At 31.7% G+C, this 23681-nt stretch overlaps 1 protein-coding gene across 1 annotated transcript; it reads right to left on the bottom strand.

Annotated features, from left to right (window-relative positions):
* Positions 1 to 5342: 5342 nt before the first annotated feature.
* LOC127714050 (E3 ubiquitin-protein ligase TRIM9-like) lies at positions 5343 to 12165 on the bottom strand. The gene is made up of 5 exons (XM_052219998.1): positions 11364 to 12165; positions 9050 to 9085; positions 7911 to 7958; positions 6402 to 6419; positions 5343 to 5358 (listed from the first exon to the last, which is right to left on the bottom strand). Exons 1-5 carry the CDS (start codon positions 12128 to 12130, stop codon positions 5343 to 5345), a joined length of 885 nt encoding a protein of 294 aa, XP_052075958.1. The 5' UTR covers positions 12131 to 12165.
* Between the last annotated feature and the right edge of the window lie 11516 nt (positions 12166 to 23681).

Below are 23681 nucleotides of genomic sequence, written 5' to 3'. Positions count from 1 at the left end.
CACACCTAAAATAATCAAGTTATACACGGCTCTTATCAGCAACTTAACTTATTAAGAATGTTCGCTCCTCTTGTTTTTGAATTTTTGCCAGATATTCGAAATTCTCTGGTTTTATCCATGAAGTACCTTTTAAAAATTTTACCCACTAACAGTGAATTAACTCGTTTGAATTTGTTTTAAAGACCAGTCTGTGTTTCACAATTTCATAATGAACATCTGTGTGTACTTTCATTAAACTTATACAAAATATATGTTTCCATTAATTCAAAACTATTAATGTGGATGATCAACAGAATATAACAAACGATAATTGAATTCGTAAAATGCAAGGCTGCCAAGGAAAGCTCCTTTGAAGTATAACTCAAAATAAAATCTATTTAAACACGATAATCAAAAACGTACAACGAGAAAAATCTATCTACGTTTACAAATTAAATTACAAATAAAAAATAAAATAAATAATGTAACAAAACGCAGTTTCCAAAAAAATATTGGACAACAAGAAAATAACCTTGATATATTAACATAAAACATCAACTTTACGTTTCCAAATTATCACCAAACAAATATTATGAACCACTGCTTACGAATGAAATAAATTGCAAACATGTATAGGCAATATCTTTTAAAAAATGTATCTGTTTTGAACATATTTTATTCAAATGATCTTAGATATTTTTTCATTTATACTTTTCGATATAGAATGCTTATATTATACTTTGTATAATCAACGTGACTAAAGCGTATTAAACAATTTCATTTTCTTGAAATTTTATTTTTTTCCGCAACATTTTTTGTACTTTCCACTCGACATTTGGGAATGGACGTTGATTTGAAAAAAAAGTCAGCAAAATCAAGGATTGAGCTATTAATTCCATAGGGACACTTACGGGAAAGGGACTTCATTGAATTCGATTACATTGTGTAGTTCACACCTAAAATAATCAAGTTATACACGGCTCTTATCAGCAACTTAACTTATTAAGAATGTTCGCTCCTCTTGTTTTTGAATTTTTGCCAGATATTCGAAATTCTCTGGTTTTATCCATGAAGTACCTTTTAAAAATTTTACCCACTAACAGTGAATTAACTCGTTTGAATTTGTTTTAAAGACCAGTCTGTGTTTCACAATTTCATAATGAACATCTGTGTGTACTTTCATTAAACTTATACAAAATATATGTTTCCATTAATTCAAAGCTATTAATGTGGATGATCAACAGAATATAACAAACGATAATTGAATTCGTAAAATGCAAGGCTGCCAAGGAATGCTCCTTTGCAGTGGCTGCTGTCTAATGTTTTGTTGATGTCCAGACGTTAACTATCGACGTTTCGTAATGTCTTTACAAAGCTTTCCATAGATACCATAACCTTGATATTTATAAAACCATCCTAAGTAGTACATGCACTTGTGATCTGCTTAGGTGATTTTTTTGTTGTTGTATAAATAAAGTTAACAGCAGTATACCGCTGTTCAATAGTCATAATTCGATTAAGCGAAAACAAAGCCGGATTACAAACTAAAACCGAGGGAAACACATCAAATATAAGGAAAACAACGGAACAACAGAAACACTAAACTGCAACAAAAACAAACGCCAACATACATAGAAACGGACTATTTGATAACAACTGCAATATTCCTGACTTTGTACAGGACATTTTAAGAATATATGGTTGGTTGAACCTGGTTTTATGGCTAGCCAAACCTCCCGTTTATATGGCAATGTTAGAAAATACGTGACAGGAATACAGTACAAACAAACGAAGGAACACTCAGAACAGAGAAATACATATTAAATAGATAATATAATAGTACATCACAACATTATTTTTTTTTTTTGCATTATCTAACCATGACAATAATATTAAAATGGAATTGTGTTTTTTGTTTCACAATACTGTGCATACGATATAACCCCTGGAATATCAATTTTCCCTGTTTTTTTGGTATACGTGGACAACAAATTTAAATGTTAAACGAAGTTCCAATTTTCTGTAGGCTTGCATACAGACTTTGGCAAAACCACGAAATCAAGTATCCACGAAAAGTTTTCATAAATCCATAAACATTTGAACTCACAAACATAAATGAATCCACAGTTATGTACTTAATTCATTTCATGAGTATACTATTTATACTATTATCATTAAAGTTAGACAAATGCTTAATCATGAAATTAGCATAATAGTAGAACATCATGAATGCAATATGGGATCATTTTCAAAAACAATTTTCTTCATGATGATATTCATTTTTTTCCTGATTTTTCTTAACGAAATATAAAATGACAACTTGGTTAGTAAAACATATAAAGGATGGGAAATATTAATTGATAGTCCCCGAGAGTATCACCATCCCAGTAGCCAGTATTCTGGTATTGATTCATAGTCCCCGAGGGTATCACCAGCCCAGGTGCCAGTACTTTGATATTAACTGATAGTCCCGGAGGGTATCACCAGCCCAGTAGCAAGTACTTTGGTATTGACTATAGTCCCCGAGGGTATCACCAGCCCAGTAGCCAGTACTTTGGTATTGACTGATAGTCCCCGAGGGTATCACCAGCCCAGTACCTAGTACTTTCGTACTGGCATGAAAATACGGATTTAGTGTTATTAAAATTTGCTGTTACAAAATTTTGGAAATTATTCAAAATTAAGGAATGTATCTCCCTCATGCAAACCTTAAAGAAAGAGGAAAATTGCAGCAGGAATAAAGTACAATAAATGAATAATCTATTTAGTTCATTTAGTTTTTTATATTAAAATAGGCGTACTTTTTTAAAAGTAGGCATCCAAAAATACATAAAATCACAGGACTTAAAACCACATTTATGCAACGTACTCATTCTTTCCATGTCAATTTAACGCTGTTTATGTATTCAATTCACGTGTTGAGAAGGGGGGGGGGCAAAAAAAACGGGATTTTGTATAATGATTTCCTTGATAGAGGGTTGATGCTCACAAAGACAAGCTACTGAATTAAGGATTCCAAATGGCAAAATTGAAGTCATCACTCTGACAGTTTGACGAATGCCACTAGGAAAAAGTAAAATAACAAAAAATACGAACTCCAAGGAAAATAGAAAACTGAAAGTTCTTTATCAAAAGGCGAAATCAAAAACTTTAACACATCAATGGAATGGAAACAATTGTCATAAACCTGACTAGGCACGGACATTTCCTTATGTAACATGTGGTGGATTAAACCTGGTTTTATCGCTAGCTAAACCTCTAAAATATATAGCATACGAATAGAACTCCATTGTATTGACAACAATGTGTAAGCACAACAAACAGACATAATAGGTAAAAATGTCAAAAATTGGAGTACAACAGCCAACGTTGTGTTATAATCTTAAAATCACTATAAAAGCAACTAGTTTAACAAAAACAAAAATGACATATAGACACTCTGTAGACAAAGAACATGAGAAAAATGAAAGACAATGATATGAAAATGACCATAGCAAAATAACACAAGGCGGGATTTGGTTGACTGTTATCAATATCTGAGTCATCGATGATCAAGGATGTGTTTCAAACGTCAATATATATTGAATTTTATCAATGACCATAAGATAATTTGGTGCGGTTTTGTTAACCTAACAATATGATTCCAATGGGATAAAAACCCAGCTGACTGTAATATGGTTATTGTCGCTGCTTAGCTTCTTTTTGTTTTCATGATCCTGTAAAAATGTACCATATGAACGGATGAAAGTCAAATGAACTTTTTAGATTCGTTTCCGTTTCGATTGGATGGCACCCTTACGTTTTTTTTAAACTGTATAAGATTGATACAAAATTAATTTAGGTTTACTTTTAAATTTATAATGAAATTGTATCGATAATAAAAAAAAACATTGCTAATTAGGGATACTGCAAAATAAAGTTACCGTATTCCTCATTCGTATATATTGTTAACTGTGTAAAACAGACAGTAGTATATGGTATTCGACATATATTGCATTTTTCTTGTTCTATTGAATTCTCGTCCACTTTAATGTTCAAAGATATTTTCAATCTCTATTTGTGATATAAAATTTACTTATTGATTATGTTAATAGAATTTGTTATTTTTTTATATACAATGGCTCAATTCGGGTCAGAGTCTCAATATTTATTATAATAAACATAAGAGAGGTATTCCCGTAACAGTGTGGACAACCGCAATACTTATATTGGTAATAATACTGAATCCTTTACCTTTAACTTGTTTGTCATCGGCTATCGATAACAATTATTTTACGCTCACTCAGTCTGTCAGAGGCCTACCAGTGGGGATTTAAATAGAATAAAAGAGTAAAGTTCATGCATGTGCATGAGACGAAAAAAAGAATTTTTAAGTATTCAACATTGAAATCAACACAAAAGGTTTAGTCCTCTGCTAGGTATTTATATTATTTGAAATTACGCGTTTAGAACCTTTCGCGACCCAACAGTACAAATGTCAGTAACAAATACGATGTGATAAGTGGGCGTTACAGACAAACGTTCACCTAATATGACCCAGCCAATTGATAACCTGGGCGCGCCAAGAAATGGTCTCGTCCACACTGTTATGAAAACGATTATAAATTGTACTTACATCTTGCTGCAAAATATTGAAAGATATGTTTATTAGTATTAAACAAAAAATATCTGATCACATCTCAAGCGGATATAATGTAAAAAATCGGGTTTTAACGGGATAATGCCTTGAAAAATAATAGCATACGAACAAGTTATACTTCGCTTCTTCAACGCACATTTGGTCTACAGTTTAATGTTTATGATGATGAATGGCTGTTAAATGGCAAATTAAATTGAATGCTTAAAATCTCTGCTCTTTGGTCGGGTTGTTGTCTCGTTGACATATTCCCCATTTACATTCTCAGTTTTATTATTCAAGACAAGGAAAATATGAATGTGAATATAATCCTAAGAGACCGCCATGCTGAGCCAGATTTTGAACGTGCTAGCCGACAAGGTAACAGTCTGCAGAAAGACACGTCACCTTACCCGGACTCGTTTTTCCGACTCCGACTCATTCAGTCTTTGATCTTATTCCTTAAAGCTGAGTGCTCAGATGAGAAGCAGCAAACACCATTTTTTTAAGTTTTGGCTTGACCCGCCGTAAATCAAACCAAAGTTTAATAACAATCGAGGCGAGGAAATTACTATGAGATCACAGAGACGGTTATATAACGGTTTAAAGACCAAATCTAAACAAAAATTTGCAGAGCATTGAAAATTCCAAAATGTTTTACTAATATAAAAAAGAATGTAGTTTGTTTTTACTGACACTTATGCATACCTTATATTTCTAAAATGTGATAATAATATGACACAAATACTTACATAGGGGGTTTACTGAAAAAAATACAACAAAACAATCAAATAAGATGCCAAACAGCATACATAACTATGAAATATGTTTCAAAAGAAGAACAAAGAATATTTGAACTTATATTTAATTCCGTTCGCGTCAACATATAGCAATTATGTGTTATCCATTGAACTTCTCATTAAAAAATTTCTTGGTCTTGTCGATACATTTCCCTCTTTAACTTTCACGTCTTTTTTTGGAAATGCACACGTTTTCAATTTTAGATAAGATAAACATATTTGTGTTAATAAATGTCAGTATCAATGTTTGGAATAACGCAGTCTTATTCATTACATTTTCTACATCGTATTGTTTACCCTTCCGGAGCACCTGCGATCACCCCAAGTTTTTGGTGGGTTCGTGTTGCTTATTCTTTAGTTTTCTATGTTGTGTATTGTGTACTATTATTTGTCTGTTTGTCTTTTTCTTTTTTATCCATGGCGTTGTCAGTTTATTTTCGATCTATGAGCTTGAATGTCCCTCTGGTATCTTTCGCCCCTCTTTTATAAAACATTATACTTGGTAACTTAGACTGTATAATATAAATAGTTCTAATGTTAGTAAAGCATTGTGGTGTCCTCCTTTATTAGGATTGCTAACATTTCGCTTTTTTTTCAAAGTGCAGAACCAGTTTTAAAGGCAGTTTTCTTGTAATATCGAAATGACTTGCATAACAAAACGCTTTGTTTGCATTAATCAACAATGACCATATGTCAATCTTATTTGTTATTAATTATATGCAATTCAGTATTGGTATTCAATTATAACAAGCTGGTAGTATTTAGATAGCTAACATATCTGATGAAGATAAATAAGTTATGTCCGTTTGTATAAAAGTTATTTTTAAACATATTTTTGACAAGTACTCGGATCATTTTATATTTACTATGAAATAGCTAAACCAAGATGCCAATGATAAAATGATTTCTTCCATTTCCATTTGAATATATCAATATCAGTATTTTCTGCCATAAGGCAATCTCATTCACTGAATTTTTCGTTAATTCATACAAACAGGAATACTCACCTAGAAACAATTTCTGTCCTGAAATTCAAACCAGTTAAAGTTAATAGTTGTTTTACTATTCCCAAACATTGTGTAAAAAGGATAAATAGGCAAAATAAAAAACATACACCTTTCCAAACGGATGTCAAGTTGGTTCAATATTTAACTTTCAACATTCAACATTCAATTTTTTTTGTTAAACTTTTTTTTTCAAAATAATTTTTCTTTCAAAATTATTTTTATCGTTTTCAACATTCAACATTCGTTTTCGACATACAACATTCTTTTATCAACATTCGATTTCAATATTTAACATTTGATTTCAACATTCAACATTCGATTTCAACATTCAAAATTCGATTGCAACATTCAACATTCAACCTTCGTTTTCAACATTCAACGTTTGATTTCAATATTCAACATTCAAAAAAATTTCAAAAACAATTTTTTTTTTAATTTTTTAAAAAAAATGTTTTTTTCAACATTCGATTTCAACATTCAACATTCGTTTTCAACATGCAACATTCGTTTTAAACAGCTAACATTCGTTTATCAAAATCAATTTTTTAACATTCAACATTCGTTTACTACATTCAACATTTTATTGAACATTAAACATTCGATTTCAACATTCAACATTCAGTAATTTGTTTAAAAAAAAAGTATTGTTTTCATACTTTTTTAATTTTTTTTCAACATTCGGTTTCAACATTCAACATTCGTTTTCAACATTCAGCATTCCTTTTACAATATTCAACATTCAACATTCGTTTTCAACATTCAACATTCAACTTTCGTTTTCAACATTCAACATTCAACATTCGTTTTCAACATTCATCATTCGTTATCACCATTCAACAATTAAAACATATTTTTCAAAAAGACTGTCCACCAGAAACTAAAAGACGAAAACATCTGCAACTATATATCACAGTACAGCCTTCAACAATAGTAAAAAAACAATATCGTATAGCAAGCTATAAAAGGCCCCGACATGACAAAATAATTTAAACGAGAAAACTAAGACCTGGACTTATATAAACAAAAAATTTAAATATTTGATGGCAACCAAAATATTTCAGGAGTGAATAAATATGGCATTGTGATAAATAGTTGAGTTGCTTTTATTGAAAAAAGTATAAAAATTCCATGTTTGAATTTGGTCATTGAGACATGTCCTTGGTACCTACCAAATTAGACTTGTTACCGAGTTTGTACTTACATGAGCAACACGACGGGTTCCACATGTGGAGCAGGGTCTGCTTACCCTCCCTTAGCACCTGAGATCACCCCCAGTTTTTGGTGTGGGTTCGTGTTGCTTAGTCTTTAGTTTTCTATGTTGTGTTTTGTGTACTATTGTTTGTCTGTTTGTCTTTTCCTTTTTCAGCCATGGCGTTGTCAGTTTATTTTCAATTTATGAGTTTGATTGTCCCTCTGGTATCTCCCCCTCCCTTTTTTTGCTGTCTTACTGTATCCAAAGCTGCTGCTGTATATATCAAATGAAAATAAAAACAAAAACATCACACTTACTTGCAATTGTAGCATCTGTATCTGTTTTGTCTACTTGGTGAAGTGTCTCTATAAAGATAGCATATCAAACGATTAGTAAGATTATAATACACCTTGCCGCTATTTCTCGGACATTACTGGACATCACTTAGGTTTCCGTAAAATATATGACGCCACAAAGGAAAAGTGATTGTTGTATGACGTCAAGTGTTCAAGTGTCGCAAATTCTCAGGTCAAGTGTCGCAGTTTCTTAAATAGCGAGCAGGTCTAAGGATTTAAGATGTCGATGTTTTTTTTTGCGTATTATATGTGTTGTTGAGTTGTGAGTCTCCTCGTGGGGTTTTGATTATATGATTACTTTGCCATTTTTAAAGTGAATATTTGACTACCAGACCAAATATTTCATGATTATTTGATAATTTGATAATCTAGGACTGTATTTTTGATTATTTGATTATCTTGTTTGAAAAAATATAACTAATGAGTTTGTGATTATATTAGCCAAAACAAATGTGATTACTTGGACACCCCCATGAGGGGCCTCAGTTGCAGTCTCCTTGATGTTGATCCCACGTCCATTTCAAATAGAATTTCATTTAGGAGACAAGGTCATAATTTGGTACGCCAGATGCGTGTTTCCTTTACATCATACTCATCAATTGCGATTGTTTAAAAATATTTGTGAAGTCAAATCATGTACGAAGTTTAAGAACAATGAAAACTAATAACTTCAAAAACTCGTACCACAAACGGTTTTACTCTTCCATGTCTGGTAAGGAAATCGTTAGTGTTTCGGATTACTAAACGTTATTTAACAGAAAATTATAAAAACAAAAAAATAGTATATCAATGATATTTCATTTCAACACATTAGTTCCTTCTTGGTAAGACATACTATTCATATTTATATTGATTTGTCTTTTCAGAAACATAATTGTATTAAAAAGGTATTGGTTTGCTTTCTCTTTCCCAGAATAGTACAGTTCCAACATGACCAAGGACATGACCCGTACTGACAATACTTGTGGGGAAAATGCTATTTCCTTCTTAAAGTCTCATTTTAAATACAATAGATTCACAGACATTTTGAATGTCGAAATGCAAATATGTCGACCATTTTAACGCTCATTGGTTAATACGAATGTATACCTAACATTTACCTGTTGTTTCGGGTTTCTTCTCTTTTTCCTGTTTCTCTGAAAAAACAGAAATTATCTTGTCAACGATGTGCGTTCAATAATAGTATGTGTGCATCAACATTTAAATATATATGAATCATACCTAATTAGTGGCGTTCAGTAAAATATGAAAGTAATATATTTTCCAAACTTTCATTAACAGAAGTTTACTGTTCTCTGTACTTTGCACCGGCCCATTAACAATAGTGAAAAGTAAAATCACAAAAATACTGAACTCCGAGGAAAATTCAAAAAGAAAAGTCCCTAATCAAATGGCAAAATCAAAAGCTCTAAACACATCAAACGAATGGATAACAACTGTCATATTCCTGACTTGGTACAGGTATTTTCTGATGTAGATGTGTCCCAGGTTATGAGGAGGGTATGGGATCCCGCTAACGTGTTTAACCCCGCCACATTATATATGTATGTGCTTGTCCCAAGTCAGGAGCCTGTAATTCAGTGGTTGTCGTTTGTTGCTGTGTTATATATTTGTTTTTCGTTCATTTTTTGTACATTAATTAGGCCGTTAGCTTTCTCTTTTAAATTGTTTTACATTTGTCATTTCGAGGCCTTTTATGGCTGACTATGCGGTATGCGCTTTGAGCAATGTTGAAGGCCGTACGGTGACCTAAAGTTGTTAATTTCTGTGTCATTTTGGTCTCTTGTGAAGAGTTGTCTCATTGGCAATCATATCTCATCTTCTTTTTTATATTTGCACCAAACAAAGTAATTTAAGATAGCGATACTGCGTCGGGGGATGTCCTAAGTTATATCAAAGTAATTTCACTTAATACATTGAATAATAAATATGTAGTAGTGACTGCTAAATTTAGTCAGAGCTAACACTTTCTAAGAATGCAGGTGCCTTAAAAGCGTTGATTATTACTCATTAAATTACCGACTCATAATTGGATGCCATACACGCAATTCGTCTACAAAAGACTTATCAGTGGCACTTAAATCAAACCAGTAAGAAGGGCATATAAGAACGAAGTTGAAAAGCATAAATCATTTCGGCTCTTTTAAAAAAGGTTTTATAAAATACAACAATATAATTGAGAATGATAATGGGGAATATGTCAGAGAGACAACAACCCGACCAAAGAGCAGATAACAGACGATAATGGCTACATGTATTGTGGCCTGAGTTAGAGAACCTTCATATTTAGAATAATTCAAAATTTTACAATTAGTATCTCACCCTTGATCGACACAATTGATGTGCCTAGAAATTGAATATAAAACTTGGCACCTTGTGGTAACAGAATATTGAACGACAATTGTTATCAAAAGTGAACCTTGTACTCTATATTTACTATATATGGCAAAAATTGGGGAACTTAGCTAATTTGCATAGCGGCCATATTGTCTTAACACAAGGACAGCTATTACTATATGATAATACCTGCTTCTATGATAAAAATGCAAACATGCCAATTCCTAATACCAAATTAGACTGTTTACCGGGTTTGTAATAACATATTCAACACGACGGGTGCTACATGTGGAGCAGGATCTGCTTACCCTTTCGGAGCACCTGAGATCACCCTAAGTTTTTGGTGGGGTTCGTGTTGCTTAGTCTATAGTTTTCTATGTTGTGTTTTGAGTACTATTATTTGTCTGTCTGTCATTTTCTTTTTTAGCCATGTCGTTGTCATTTTATTTTCGATCTATGAGTTTGAATGTCCCTCTGGTATCTTTCTCCCCTCAATTCTAAGTCACACCAACAATTTGTTTGCATGAAAAAAATCGGAAGCGAAACCGTAGTATACTTGCTATATAAAATAACGAAAATTCGTAAAAAAGCAAGATTCAAAAAAGTAATTAAGATACAAGAAAACATTTTTCATGATTTGTTCGCGTATATGGAAACACCTTTCATGTTGAATTTTCAAGCTAAATAACTTTTACCTCACCTTCTTTCTCAGATTCTTTTAAAACATGATGATTTTGTCCTTCCCATTACGTAAATAGTCAAAATTTAATCATTTTCCTTAGAATTACACATCATGTATATTGGTAAGTATGCGCAAAAAGAAGTTTTTAAAGACCCATTTGTTTGAGACCCAAGACACAAAAGGCTGGATTACCTGCAAATGTTGAATAATTTATATTTTCAATCTACAAGTAAGGGAGTTAATTTAATTAAAAGCGCCACTGTATCGTTGTGCTAAATAAATAAAATAAAGTACCTAGGGTTTTGCCATATGCAATGAAATATCAATAATATTCCATGGCATCCCAAAGTTGATGACTTTGAACTTTGTGGCCTAATAACTAACAACAAACATACCCAAATGTTAGGTCTCCAATCAGTTTCTTTATTTCACTTCTTGTTGCCCTGCTTTTTACATATTTTACCGATGGCATGACAGTAAGTTGCTTTACTTCTACTGCAGCGAGTTGTGACTTTATTTCTTTCAGTTTTAGAAGCAATGCCGACGTTTCTGTTATCTTTGTTGTGTCTTGGTAGATCTGGTGCTGTTCCTTTACTTTATTCAAATCAGTTTTAAATGCATTACCAATAGACTGTAAGGTTTGAAGTTGTGTTGCGTGTTGCTCTTTCACTGATCTGATCAGATCTTCAACTTGTGTATCAATAAGCTCTTTCAACCGTACGCCTTCTTTTCTTATGGCATGCATGACTCCATCGACATCACCGTGATATGCATTTGTTCCTTGCTGGATACCCATTATATTTGTCTCAAGTTTGTTCAGCTTTATGTTAATCTCGCTCTCGATCTCAGTTTTGTTTATTTCAGTTGATGTGTTAATTTCACATAAATCATGCTTTTTATGATTTTCAATAACACATATTTTACATATTGGTGTATCGCATTCCTTGCAGTAGTATATAAAGTTTTCATCATGTTCGTTACAGTATTGTTTAACTTCCGGGTTAATGTTAGAGCCACTTAGAAATGTATGATTCTTTGTCATCTTTGTCCGTAAATGTGATATTTTACATCCATCACAAAACAACTGGTCACATTCTTGACAGTAGTGATGTCCAGGACTTGAAACACAAATTTCACAAGTTTTAAAAGCTGCCTGCGCCATTTTTTGTTTGTTTTGTTTACCTGTAGTTATGTATGACACTGTAAATTTAAATCCCTGTATTATACGGATATGGATACAATTTTCCGGATCATACCTTTATAATTGTTTGATTCAAGTTGAAAATTAAGCTTAAACAAGTTCTAGCGTTTGTTGTATTGATTAATATAATTTCTGTTGCTATTGTTTTTTATCTTTATTACACGTAATGTTATATTTCAAAGTGAAATAGGTACTATGTTTTTTTTTCAATATCCTTTTTTTTTCTCTCACTTTTTTCATATTTAACATAGGAGTCAATTGATGCAGTTTTAAATGAAATGAATATTGATAAATACGTAAATATGAAAATAAGAAGATTTAAAAAGTTATACTTGCATATACTTCCTTCAATAGAAATAAGCCGTTACTATTTATATCACTAGTAGTTTGTATTATACTTTATTTGATGTGAGACAACTCGGCCCGGATTTGAACTATATAAATGATTATAAATTATCAAATGTCAAATAGGCGGTCCGAGTTGTCTTTTTAGACAGTCCGATTGTGACTTATTGACGGTCCGAGTTGTCTCCATAGACGGCTAGAGTTGTCTTCATCGACGTCTAGAGTTGTTTTTTGTGGAGACGGTCCGAGTTAATTCAATTTTGAATAACTTTGGGATATCGTTTTAAATAAAAAATATACATTGAAGGTATGCAAAGTAGAGTTGTTTTTATTACACAGGTTGTAAACTTGTCTTGCTATAATTTGTATATGTTTATATATTTGGTTATCCAAATTTTCGATTAAGAAAGTTATCGCCGCTCTCACCGCATATATACAGCAGTAAATTAGTTTCATTTATTTGACTTTTATTGATACATGCTTACATAAAATAGTTTTAATAATGTTGGATAAGTTTATCATCATTTCTTTGCGATTCCAATTTCCATGAATGTACAAGATCCTCTGGCATAACTCTCGTAAGGTCTGCTCGACTCCAAGAACTAATCTACACAGACGCAAGATAAAAAACTGTGACCGAAATACAAACTAATTTTTTCTTTAACATTCCATGAAACCGGAAAGGTATTCCCATTAAACTGACGTTGTGTATTAGATTGCTGTCTATGTAACATGTCATTCCTAATCTAATTTAATTCTTTAACATTTGGTTAATGGAATATCGTCTGAAATAAAATAAATACTACAGATAACGGAGGTATAAATGGAATGAATCAGAGTTGAATCCAGGGTTGTAAATGTGTCTGGCTATAATTTTATTAGTTTATTTGTTAGGTAATCAAATTTGTCACTTAGTAAAGTTACCCCTGCTAGGAAAAATAATATAAAAATAAAACATGTATGAAAACAAGAAAACGTCTTCAACGATACAAGAACAATAACTGTGACCTAAATACAAACTAAAATGTAAAGGTATAAGATATATATCATTTACCATTTTTTACATAAGAAAATGCCTGTACCAAGTCAGGAATATGATGTTGTCCATTCGTTTGAGCTTTTGATTTTGCCATTTGATTAGGGACTTTCCGTTTTGAATTTTCCTTGGAGTTTAGTATTTTTGTGATTTTACTTTTTACATAATGCTCATGTTGTTATTTGTTGCTTTCTGTCACATTTTCAACCATTGTTAAAAAACAGAACGAAGTTGTTTTATCTTTCTTAAATTATTTCAATTTTACCGTATTCAGTTGTAGTACATGTATATAGCCTTTATATGTTTACATAAAGGCAACACTAGTATACCAGTGTTCAAAAGTCATAAATCGATTGAGAGAAAACAAATCCGGGTTACAAACTAAAACCGATGGAACGACATCAACTATGAGAGGAAAACAAAAGAACAACAAGAACCCTGAAGTGCAACAAAAACAAACGCCAACATACATAGAAACGATGTGTATTATCATTGTTACCGTAAAAACCCAATTACACATCCCAAATGCAATAGTTGGCTCACATTTAAAAAAACGTATTGTGCTTTCGCCAAATTGAGATGTGGTGTAGCATCACTGATGATTGAAACTAGTAAGTATCACAATATTGTTTTAGAGTGTGCCATATTTGTGATGGTTTTATTGAAGACGAAGTGTATGTTTTATTATAGTTGATGTGTTTCCCTCGGTTTTACGTTGTAGCCCAAATTCGTTTTCTCTTAATCGATTGATGACTTTTGGACAGCAGTATACTACTGTTGCCTTTATTTATTACGAAGTCCTCTTTTTGACGAATTTAGAAACTATTTAATATATACAGTTGCTGAAAATTGTAATACTTGAGATGACAACCAAATTCTGCCAAAACCTGTGATTTAATGTTAAAAAGGTGTAGAAATTTTCCTCGGAGTTTCGTACTTTTTTGATTTTACCTTTTATTTAAAATTTTTTAATGTAGTATTGTCACGAAATAGAAGTTCCTTTCTTATATAAGTTTCAAATGGAAAAAATATTCTGGATTATCAATTCCACTGGAATAAATATTACAGTATAGATCCCTAACGGAATATAGGGTAAAGAATATTTGTTCCAACAGGAAAATATATTACGACATTGTTTATAACAACGTTTCCAGTGGAACATCTGTTAGTCGGAACAGATATACTGCAATTTAATAGTCTCTTATAATTCTGTATAGAATGGCTCTCATGTTATGCAGTATTATTTTACAATTTATAAATATCGATTTTACTTGATGAAAGATAAAACTTTAATAAAACATTGAATTGAATTGAATTCCGATACATGACTCTGAACAATTAAACGTGTATGTAACAGGTAATACATTTGTTTACCATCTGTGTATCTGTTAAAGGGATAATGTAGCAGGTAACTTTTTATCAATAATTACATGACAGGGGTCAACATCACACACAACTCGATCTATTTATATACTTCAGTGTATGATCTTTGATCTTTGATGTATGAATTTGTTAATGTTTTGATTTAAAGTTATACGATAATATATTGATTCACGACGACAATAAGATCAGTAGTTTAAAACTGAACAAACCTATTTATAGACATTAAGTTTTGACGATATCTGTATCTATACAATAAAATAACGACAAAGAAAACAAAATCGCACAATAATTTGTTTTCCTGGCTGTGTTTTTTTTTTTATTAAGTCACCACAAACGAATATCGGGTGACATTTTTCTTTTCCTCTGTTTTTTTTTCCTATTATCATGGCACTGAACGGAGTTTGGGGGCATATTGTAAGTCTACGTTTCTTTTTAATTTCTATTATCATTATGGTACCCTAAACGGAGTTTGGGTGACATATAGTTATTCTACTTTTCTTTTTTTCTAAACATGGTACCCCGGTCGTAGTTGGAGCGACCTACTGTGAGTTCAGTGTAATTTGCTACCTTTAATGCGAAATTTGGTTAATCTTTTTCTCTTCATGCTTATGTCAAGATTTGAGTAACGAGTGGGTAAGTCATGACAGATTTTTACAGGATGTGTAAATAGAAAAGGTAAACATTTCGTCCTGGAAGCACTACACTATATCTTATTTATACGATTAGATAGGTTTAGCTTGCTATAAAACCAGGTCTAATCCACCATTTTCTACATAAGAAAATGTCTGTACCCTGTGAGGAATATGACAGTAGTTATCCATTCGTTTGATGTGTTTAAGTTTTTGACTTCGCTATTTGAATAGGGACTTTCTGTTAGGAATTTTCCTCGGAGTTCGGTAGTTTTGTTATTTTAATTTTTAGCTTATACATTTAGTTTTTCGTTATTTCTTTTATTTGAAGCGGGTGCTGCAGGTAGGGAAGTAGACGTGTACATTGTCGACACGCCCTTTCCCTTTTTATCATGCGTGAATACGATTCTTTCGGTATATGTTTGCATGATTCCTTGAATCTGTTCCTAGTTTTCCATGTTGCCTTTAAGTCGTTTTTACTGCTTTGTCATGGTGTTGTCCTACAGCTTCTCATCGACTTATGAATATTCAATTTGCATCTTCCACCTCACTTTTGCAATCATGTATAATGAAAATTTGAAGCAGTTTATTTTCGATGATAAGCTTGCAATTGTAAATCACATATATGATCAGAACTTTTCACAATTTAAAGCAAGTGGATTCGACTTCTTATGATTACATATTTTTGCTTAGACCATGAAAAAAGAATCTCAAGTTTTTGTTTCTGTTCAGTAATAGATGTATTAAATTTTATGTTATATTTAACTTTTGTTGATAGTCGCAAGTTGATAACCGTTTCCATAAGTTCTTAAGCTTAACCTATTTCTGATAAAACGACTATTTATTTTACGTTTTGATAATAAATCAAGGAAATTACATAAAGATATTTAATTTCATAATTTGTCTATTTTATTCTTCAATACTAAGTAGTCGAATACGATTGTGTCCACACTGTTTAGAAAAAAGTAAAATCACAAAAACACGGAACTCTGAGGAAAATTCAAGACGGTAAGTCCCTTAAGTTATCAAATGGCAAAATCAAAAGCTCAAACACATCAAACGAATAAATAACAGTCAACAAAAGTTAAACATGGTAAATATAACCTAAACTTTTTTATACATCTATTACTGAAATATTACATCACATGTATGTGTCATGAGAATCCGATCGTTTGATTGGCTAACAATCGTCGCGTGTCTTTCAAAAATTGACCTTCATATCGAAATGAATGTGAAATTCATGATGACACGTGCTTCCACAGAAAAATGCAAAGGTAAATAAATCAAAAAGTACTTGATCATTTTTATTTGCATGGTCTAAGCATAAATATGTAATTGTAAGAAATAAATGCTTCTTTAAGTAATTGGATAGGGTTGTAAAGGTGTTCATCGTGCACACTTTTATAAGTTTTATAATAAATGTGCTTTTGGCAACACTTTTACATATCAATAAAATTACAAAAAGAAGCATTAATTTCTTAAATGATTGTGAAATTGTTCAAAGAGTATGTTTAATCATAACTGCTAGACATTGTGTATAACATAGATAAGCTTTTATACAACCAACATCAATTCATAAGACGTAAAGAATCAATTCTGCTTTAGTCTTCGGTGTATAAATTTGTTAAAGTTTTGATTTAAAATCATCTCACCGATAGCCTTAATCTATAGTCTTTGATTACAAAATGATCCGGAGCTCGAACCTTGTGTCCAAATTTTTGTTTTTTTAATTTAATTTCTCTTCTCGCCTTTTCAGAATTTTCACCACTTTCTAACATTGCCCAAGAACCTACATACACAGTTAATTAAAGTACTTTCATTATAAGATTCAGAAATAAATTTGAATATGTATGATGACCGTTTACTTTTGCTGCTATCTTTATAAACCTAGCTAAGGCCACTAGTGCTTTTATGTTTTTTATCGCACAGTCAATTCAAAATTTTAAAAAGTTCTCAAAAATTCATTTTCACTAGTATGTAAAATTATTTAATATTTTTCTACACCTGATTCATCCATCAGCTTGAGAAAACATGTTCAGTAGATTTTTTGTATTTTTTGTCCAATCACACTACTAGTATTCAGATACATTGACTTAAGTACGATACACGAAAGAGCAACCTAATGCAACATGCAATGCAAATTTACATCAATGATAAGAAGGTACCGATTTGGAAAATTATACATTCTTTTTAAATCCCACAATAAAATATTTGATTACATCACCTATCTTACATATATATATAGTCATTTTTATAAATTTACTGTTTGCAAAAGTATGAATTATTCTAAATACTAAGGATTTTCTTATTCCAGGCAGATAACCTTAGCCGTATTTGGCACAACTTTTTGGAACTTTTGGTCCTCAATGCTCTTTAACTTTGTACTTGTTTTGGCTTTCGAACTTTTTTATCTGAACGTCACTGATGAGTCTTATGTATACGAAACGCGCATCTGGCTTATTAAATTATAAGCCTGGTACCTTTTGATAGCTATTATTTGTGTATTTCTCTGTCCTGTATGTTCACCCATTTATTTGTATTGTAATGTTGTCATTTTAATGTTATATTTAACATTGCCATAAAAACGGGAGGTTTGGCTAGCCACAAAACCAGGTTCAACCCATCATTTTTTTCTTAAAATATCCTGTACCAAGTCAGGAAAATGGCCATTGTTATATATTATAGTTCGTTTCTGTGTGTGTTGCATTTTAGTATTGTGTTTCTGTTGTGTCGTTGTTCTCCTCTTATATTTGATGTGTTTCCCTCAGTTTTAGTTTGTAACCCGGATTTGTTTTTTCCTCAATCGATTTATGAATTTCGAACAGCGGTATACTACTGTTGCCTTTATTTACAACATGTATAACATTTGCAGGAAAAAAACAAATAACAATAGAATAATATTTCCTTGTTTATTGATTCATATTTTTCTTTCTGTCTATACTTTTCGGATCATCATGGTTGTTGTCTTCAGAGAGTAGTGATATCCTTTTCAATGGCGCCAATCAATACCATTTGCAAACGATTTGTGGTTCCCTTTCAAATATAGACCGTTTAGGTTGCTATGATGACAACCTCCGTACCACCAAGCTCCCTTGTATGTATGTGCACAGTTATGACCACTATTTGGTTGCGAACTTATACCCATTGTGGTAGGTGAATGAATCTCCTGTTCAATTATAAAATTATTAACTATTATAGTAGCAGGCTATCAACTATCAATTATGATAACGAACATTAAAATCCATTAGGCATCTCGTCATTATGGCAACCGGCATAATTTCAAAAGACTTAAAATAAGCTTTGAATAACAAACAATAAAAACTTTGTTGAGTAATGAAGAAGAAAAATTAAAAAAATGAAGACAACACCATACCCCCAAAGAAGCAACAAACAAATTACAAGGACGGGTAATTGGTAAATGACATAACATGGCAACACTTTATATATGGACATATTGATTGATTGTTGCGTGATTGATGTCATTAGGCACATATTTCATTAATATTCAGGACAAGAACAAATAAACATTCATACGAATCATCATCATCATCATCATCATCATCAACTAAATCATTATCTTAATATCTAAATGGTTTTTATTTCATTTTTTTGTTCACCATGATTTCTCAATGATTCCGTCAATATTAATATTGCTATTGTATAAATTTAACAGCAAGTACAAAAATTGCATGTTATAACTAATTAACATTGACATCTTTAACGATCACATACATCTCGTATTAATTGGTAGTATAAAAGAAAATTCTTTACCAAGCGGTTTCAATAATTCCCAAAACCCTAAAAAAATAATGAAAGGTTAATTTAGTAACAAATCAATCAATCAATCAATAAACGGATAATGATAATGTAAACAGTAAGCAAATAATGTAAAATTACATTAAATTGTGTGAATTTAATCTGATGTATTTATCATCTCACTTGCATTGCCATCGTAACCTGCTACCGTTAGCTTGTATCCTGATTTTTCGTCTCCTACTTTGAATTGATTATAATTTGCATATCTTGAATTATTCTCAAAATTTTGCATATCTATGCGCAGTTTGTACTTTCCCTGAGTTGTGATCTGATGAAGGTGTTCGTTACCTAAAAACGAGTAATTACTTGAAATAAGATGACAATATATAATATTTAAAGGCCAGTAGTGGACTAAGCGAGATAACTCTTAGAAAAAGTAACATGTTTTGTTTTGATGTACAATTAAATTGATTTGAATATTTAAGGATTTAAATATTCAGGAAAAGCTTCTCAAAAAGTAAAAAAAATTAAGACTGGTTTTCAGCTGTTCTCATGTCAATGTATATAAAAAGCATGCATTAAGTCTTCAATTACTTACCCGCAGGCACAACCTGGATCGTTCACAAAATTAAAACGGCATTGGTCAACATTTAATTAAATACATTTTTATGCCGGAATTTGGTATGAAGAATATTTAGTAATCTGCAACTAAATCTTTATCTATTTTCCTTTATAAATCTAAGAAACGTGTGTAAGTTGCGAACCAACAGGGTCTAAATCGTTCCAAAGTCTGACTGAGGAAGGGAAAATAAGAGTTCTAGTACAGTCGAAATGTAGACAAAAGTTTTCGAAAATCACTAGCTGATATAACGCATTTATTATAGTTTCATCCATCAATGCTTTTTTGAATACGAAATTAAAATAATATGTACGGACTATATTCCCGACACAAACGTATTTATTAGTGATTTTAATTATAGGTGTGTACCTTTACTAAAATTTGTCATGCTCCGAAAATGTTTAACGCCTGTATTTTCATAGACTATAGTGCAACATATATATCGAATAATCAGTATACAGTACCTAACCAACATTCTCCGTCCACTTTTCCAAAACCACTCTTGTACGACTCCCAGTCAAGGTAAAAATCCAACTTCACAGTCTTCCGATGCTGAAAAACCTATAGATCCACATGTACCATGAGTTTAATGCAAAGAAAACGCTTTAAAATTCTAATTAAATTTTCAAAGATATAAGGTCATTTCCCCATGTATTCGCTTTACAATTGGTCCATTATGATTAAAAGTCTCACGATCTTTACTTAAATTCGCAGAAGTTTTGTTTCATAAGGCGATTGAGTTTCTAACAATATATTGGTGTATTTTTTTTTTTATTTTGCAAAATTACAGATCTATGACAGAGGGCTCAATTTTTTTTATTTATTTGTTTTCATTTATTTCAATATTTGATTTTTTTAAGGTTTTTTTTTTTGGAAGGGGGGGGGGGGGGGGGGGGCAGTGTAGGGAGTTAAAGATTCGGGGTATTTTGAAAAATGAATGTGATTTCTTATCCAAAGCGAATATTCCATCAATGGATGGTGAATTCTTAAGTTTAAAAAAAATCAACCAAACAAACTTAACATAATTGATAACAACATACAATCCATCCTCCGCCATGTTTTTCCATTTCACAGAAAACGTTAAATTTAGGCGTTTTATTGGGATATATCTTGTAGATTCCACTTTTACAAATCGATTTATCTAAGTCACTACAGTCATTCGGTCTTTTCACTGAAACAACAAAAGTTAGTGTTAATATGAATGAATAACAAAAAAATATAGTCCTGGTGTTCGACCTGTGTGTTTTTGTTGGTTCAATTTGCTGTCTGTCAAAATTGATTTCCGATTTACTATTTCAGAATAAATCCGGCCTTTGGTTTTTTTGCAGACAAGGCTGTTGAAGTACTGTCCGAGCGCTTTTGCAAGTATTTATATAACGTCAATATTGTAGGAACCCTCGGAACATGGTAAATTTATTTTTAACCGATTTTAACTTCCTTCGTCTAATAGTGAATGATTAGTTAGTTTAACTATTTTAAGTTACATTTTGTTTTCACAGTCCATTAATCGTGACCAAAAGAAAGGAGGCTATTCCCTGTTGTGTATCATATTACTGATAGTAATAGAATTGAAACCAAAATAAGTGTATCCATTTAAAAAAAAATTAATAATAACTACTTTGGAAAAATGACATAAAAACTACCGTTTTCTCCAACAAACAAAAACACAAAAACAAAAGCTAACGTTAATTTATGATACAGCGAATCTAAGCAACCTTGAACTATGTATTTTCTCTTTAGTGTTTATTTGAACACGATAAAAATTGAGGTACTAGCTCCAAACATGGGTGTGATTATAAGTATGTTGTAATAAGCTACTTATATGAGGTTGTTATTGACATCATGACTATTCAAGTATAGTTGTGGATACAGGAGAGATAAACAGACATGCAAAAGAACTTCAATTTTTGGAGCTGGGTAGCGGAGAGTATAATATTAATAATGCTAAATACCAGAGCAAGTTGTAGTTTCTTCAGTTGTAAATGTCTTTGTTTTCACTGTTGTTGTTTTGCAGTTTTTAAGGTCTTTGTCTTCTCTGCTGGTTTTTCTTCTGTTTCAAGTTTCTTTGTTTTCTCTTTGCATGCACAGCTGTCGGACAGTAGTTCAACAATCTTGTCTGCCGTTTTTCCAAAAAATGTAACACCTGAAAATTAAAGTACTATTACTTTGCCTGAGCTATGATTCATGGGTATTTCTTTACTCTTGTAATGTGGATGGTGCCATCTCGGTCTAATGCTTTGAAAATCAGTTGTTTTTGTTCACTCAAAAGGGTGATCTTAAACTTACCATGTAGTCAAATAAATTACTGATTTCACACCCCAGTTACAAATTACACATAATTATGTATTATGTATCGTCTAAAATTTGCGCTGCAATGTTGATTTTATGTAGCAACATTCCATCAGTGCTTGCACATGGAAGATGAAGAACATTATCTCCCAGTTGATTCTTTATTTCAGAGCTTTCGTTTTCTATCCTGATCTCCTTGATAGAGGTTTGCACATAACAAAGAAGCTTTACATATATCTATGACTTGCTTCAAGTTTTCTCTACGATAGTCGAACTAAATATGTGTCTCTTTTATCGGTCTCCCGATTAAAACTCAACATTCTCAGTCTTCTTTTGAGTTTTTTAAATTGTTGTTGTTTAAGTAACGTAGAAAAAGACGAAAATAAATGAAACTGTCTCCGTTTTCCGAAGCGGGACGGGCATTAGAGAATAATTTAGAAAAGTGTAGAGTAAAGGGGAAACAAATAAAGGACTGAGAATAATGGGATGCTAAAATATAAAGAAAAGATAATAATGGACAAAAGAAATAAAGAATAGAGAAAAATAGTATAAAAAATATAGAGTAAATAAATGAGGGTCTTCCTCCCATAGCAACCCATATGGACATAAATTTGAAGAATATTACAAGGGGTCTTATAAACGAATGACACACACAGTCTAGCATGTCTTAGTTTACGCTTTGTCTAAATAACTTGATTGCAATATCAATTTGTTTAAAATGATTATCTCCTTATTTCTTAAGCTTGCAATTTCTAAAAGAAAATATGTAAATCCATTTAATTCCGAGATATTGACTACTTGTTTTATAATAAAATGGTCTTATGTTATAGAGGGGATGGACAGGGGGTACCTGATTCCCACTTCTTTATCCCTCAACTACCTCTTCCTTCACATATTTCCACTTCCGTCTCCTTACTCTCTCCTTACTCATAGATGAAAATTGGTAAAAATAAAAACATTTCGAGCATATCCGTATTTTGTCTCGCCCACTTACCCCGGTTCTCGCCACCATGACTATCGCTTCCCGTCCTATCATTCACCGGTCCCCTCTTTATAAGTAAGACCGAATGATGTAATCTTAAAAATTAATTAAAAATTAGCCTACCAGATGAATAATCTCTTTCGGCCATAGAGGTTCCAATAACCAGAATCATAACTGTGATTATATATTTAGTCATAACTGACTTTAGTTTAAAGTTTAATTACTTTCTCAATTGATACCGTATATATAACAAAATAATGTCTTTGTCTTAATCATTAAACCTTATGCCACATAATTGCAGGTATGAAATATCATATCACTTAATTTTCTTTTGGCGTGACAGTAAAATAGTTGACATTTGCATTTACCACGTAATAATGATTAAAAGAATCGTAAATATCCAGTACTAGCTATTTTTAAGGATATACACATATGGATAAGGTATTCAAGAATGATGCATATTTACTTTATAT

Source organism: Mytilus californianus, unplaced genomic scaffold, assembly GCF_021869535.1.
Source record: "Mytilus californianus isolate M0D057914Y unplaced genomic scaffold, xbMytCali1.0.p SCAF_9, whole genome shotgun sequence".
NCBI lineage: Eukaryota > Metazoa > Mollusca > Bivalvia > Mytilida > Mytilidae > Mytilus > Mytilus californianus.
The sequence above is the reverse complement of the archived record's forward strand: the minus strand, read 5'-3'. Positions and strand labels throughout refer to the sequence as shown.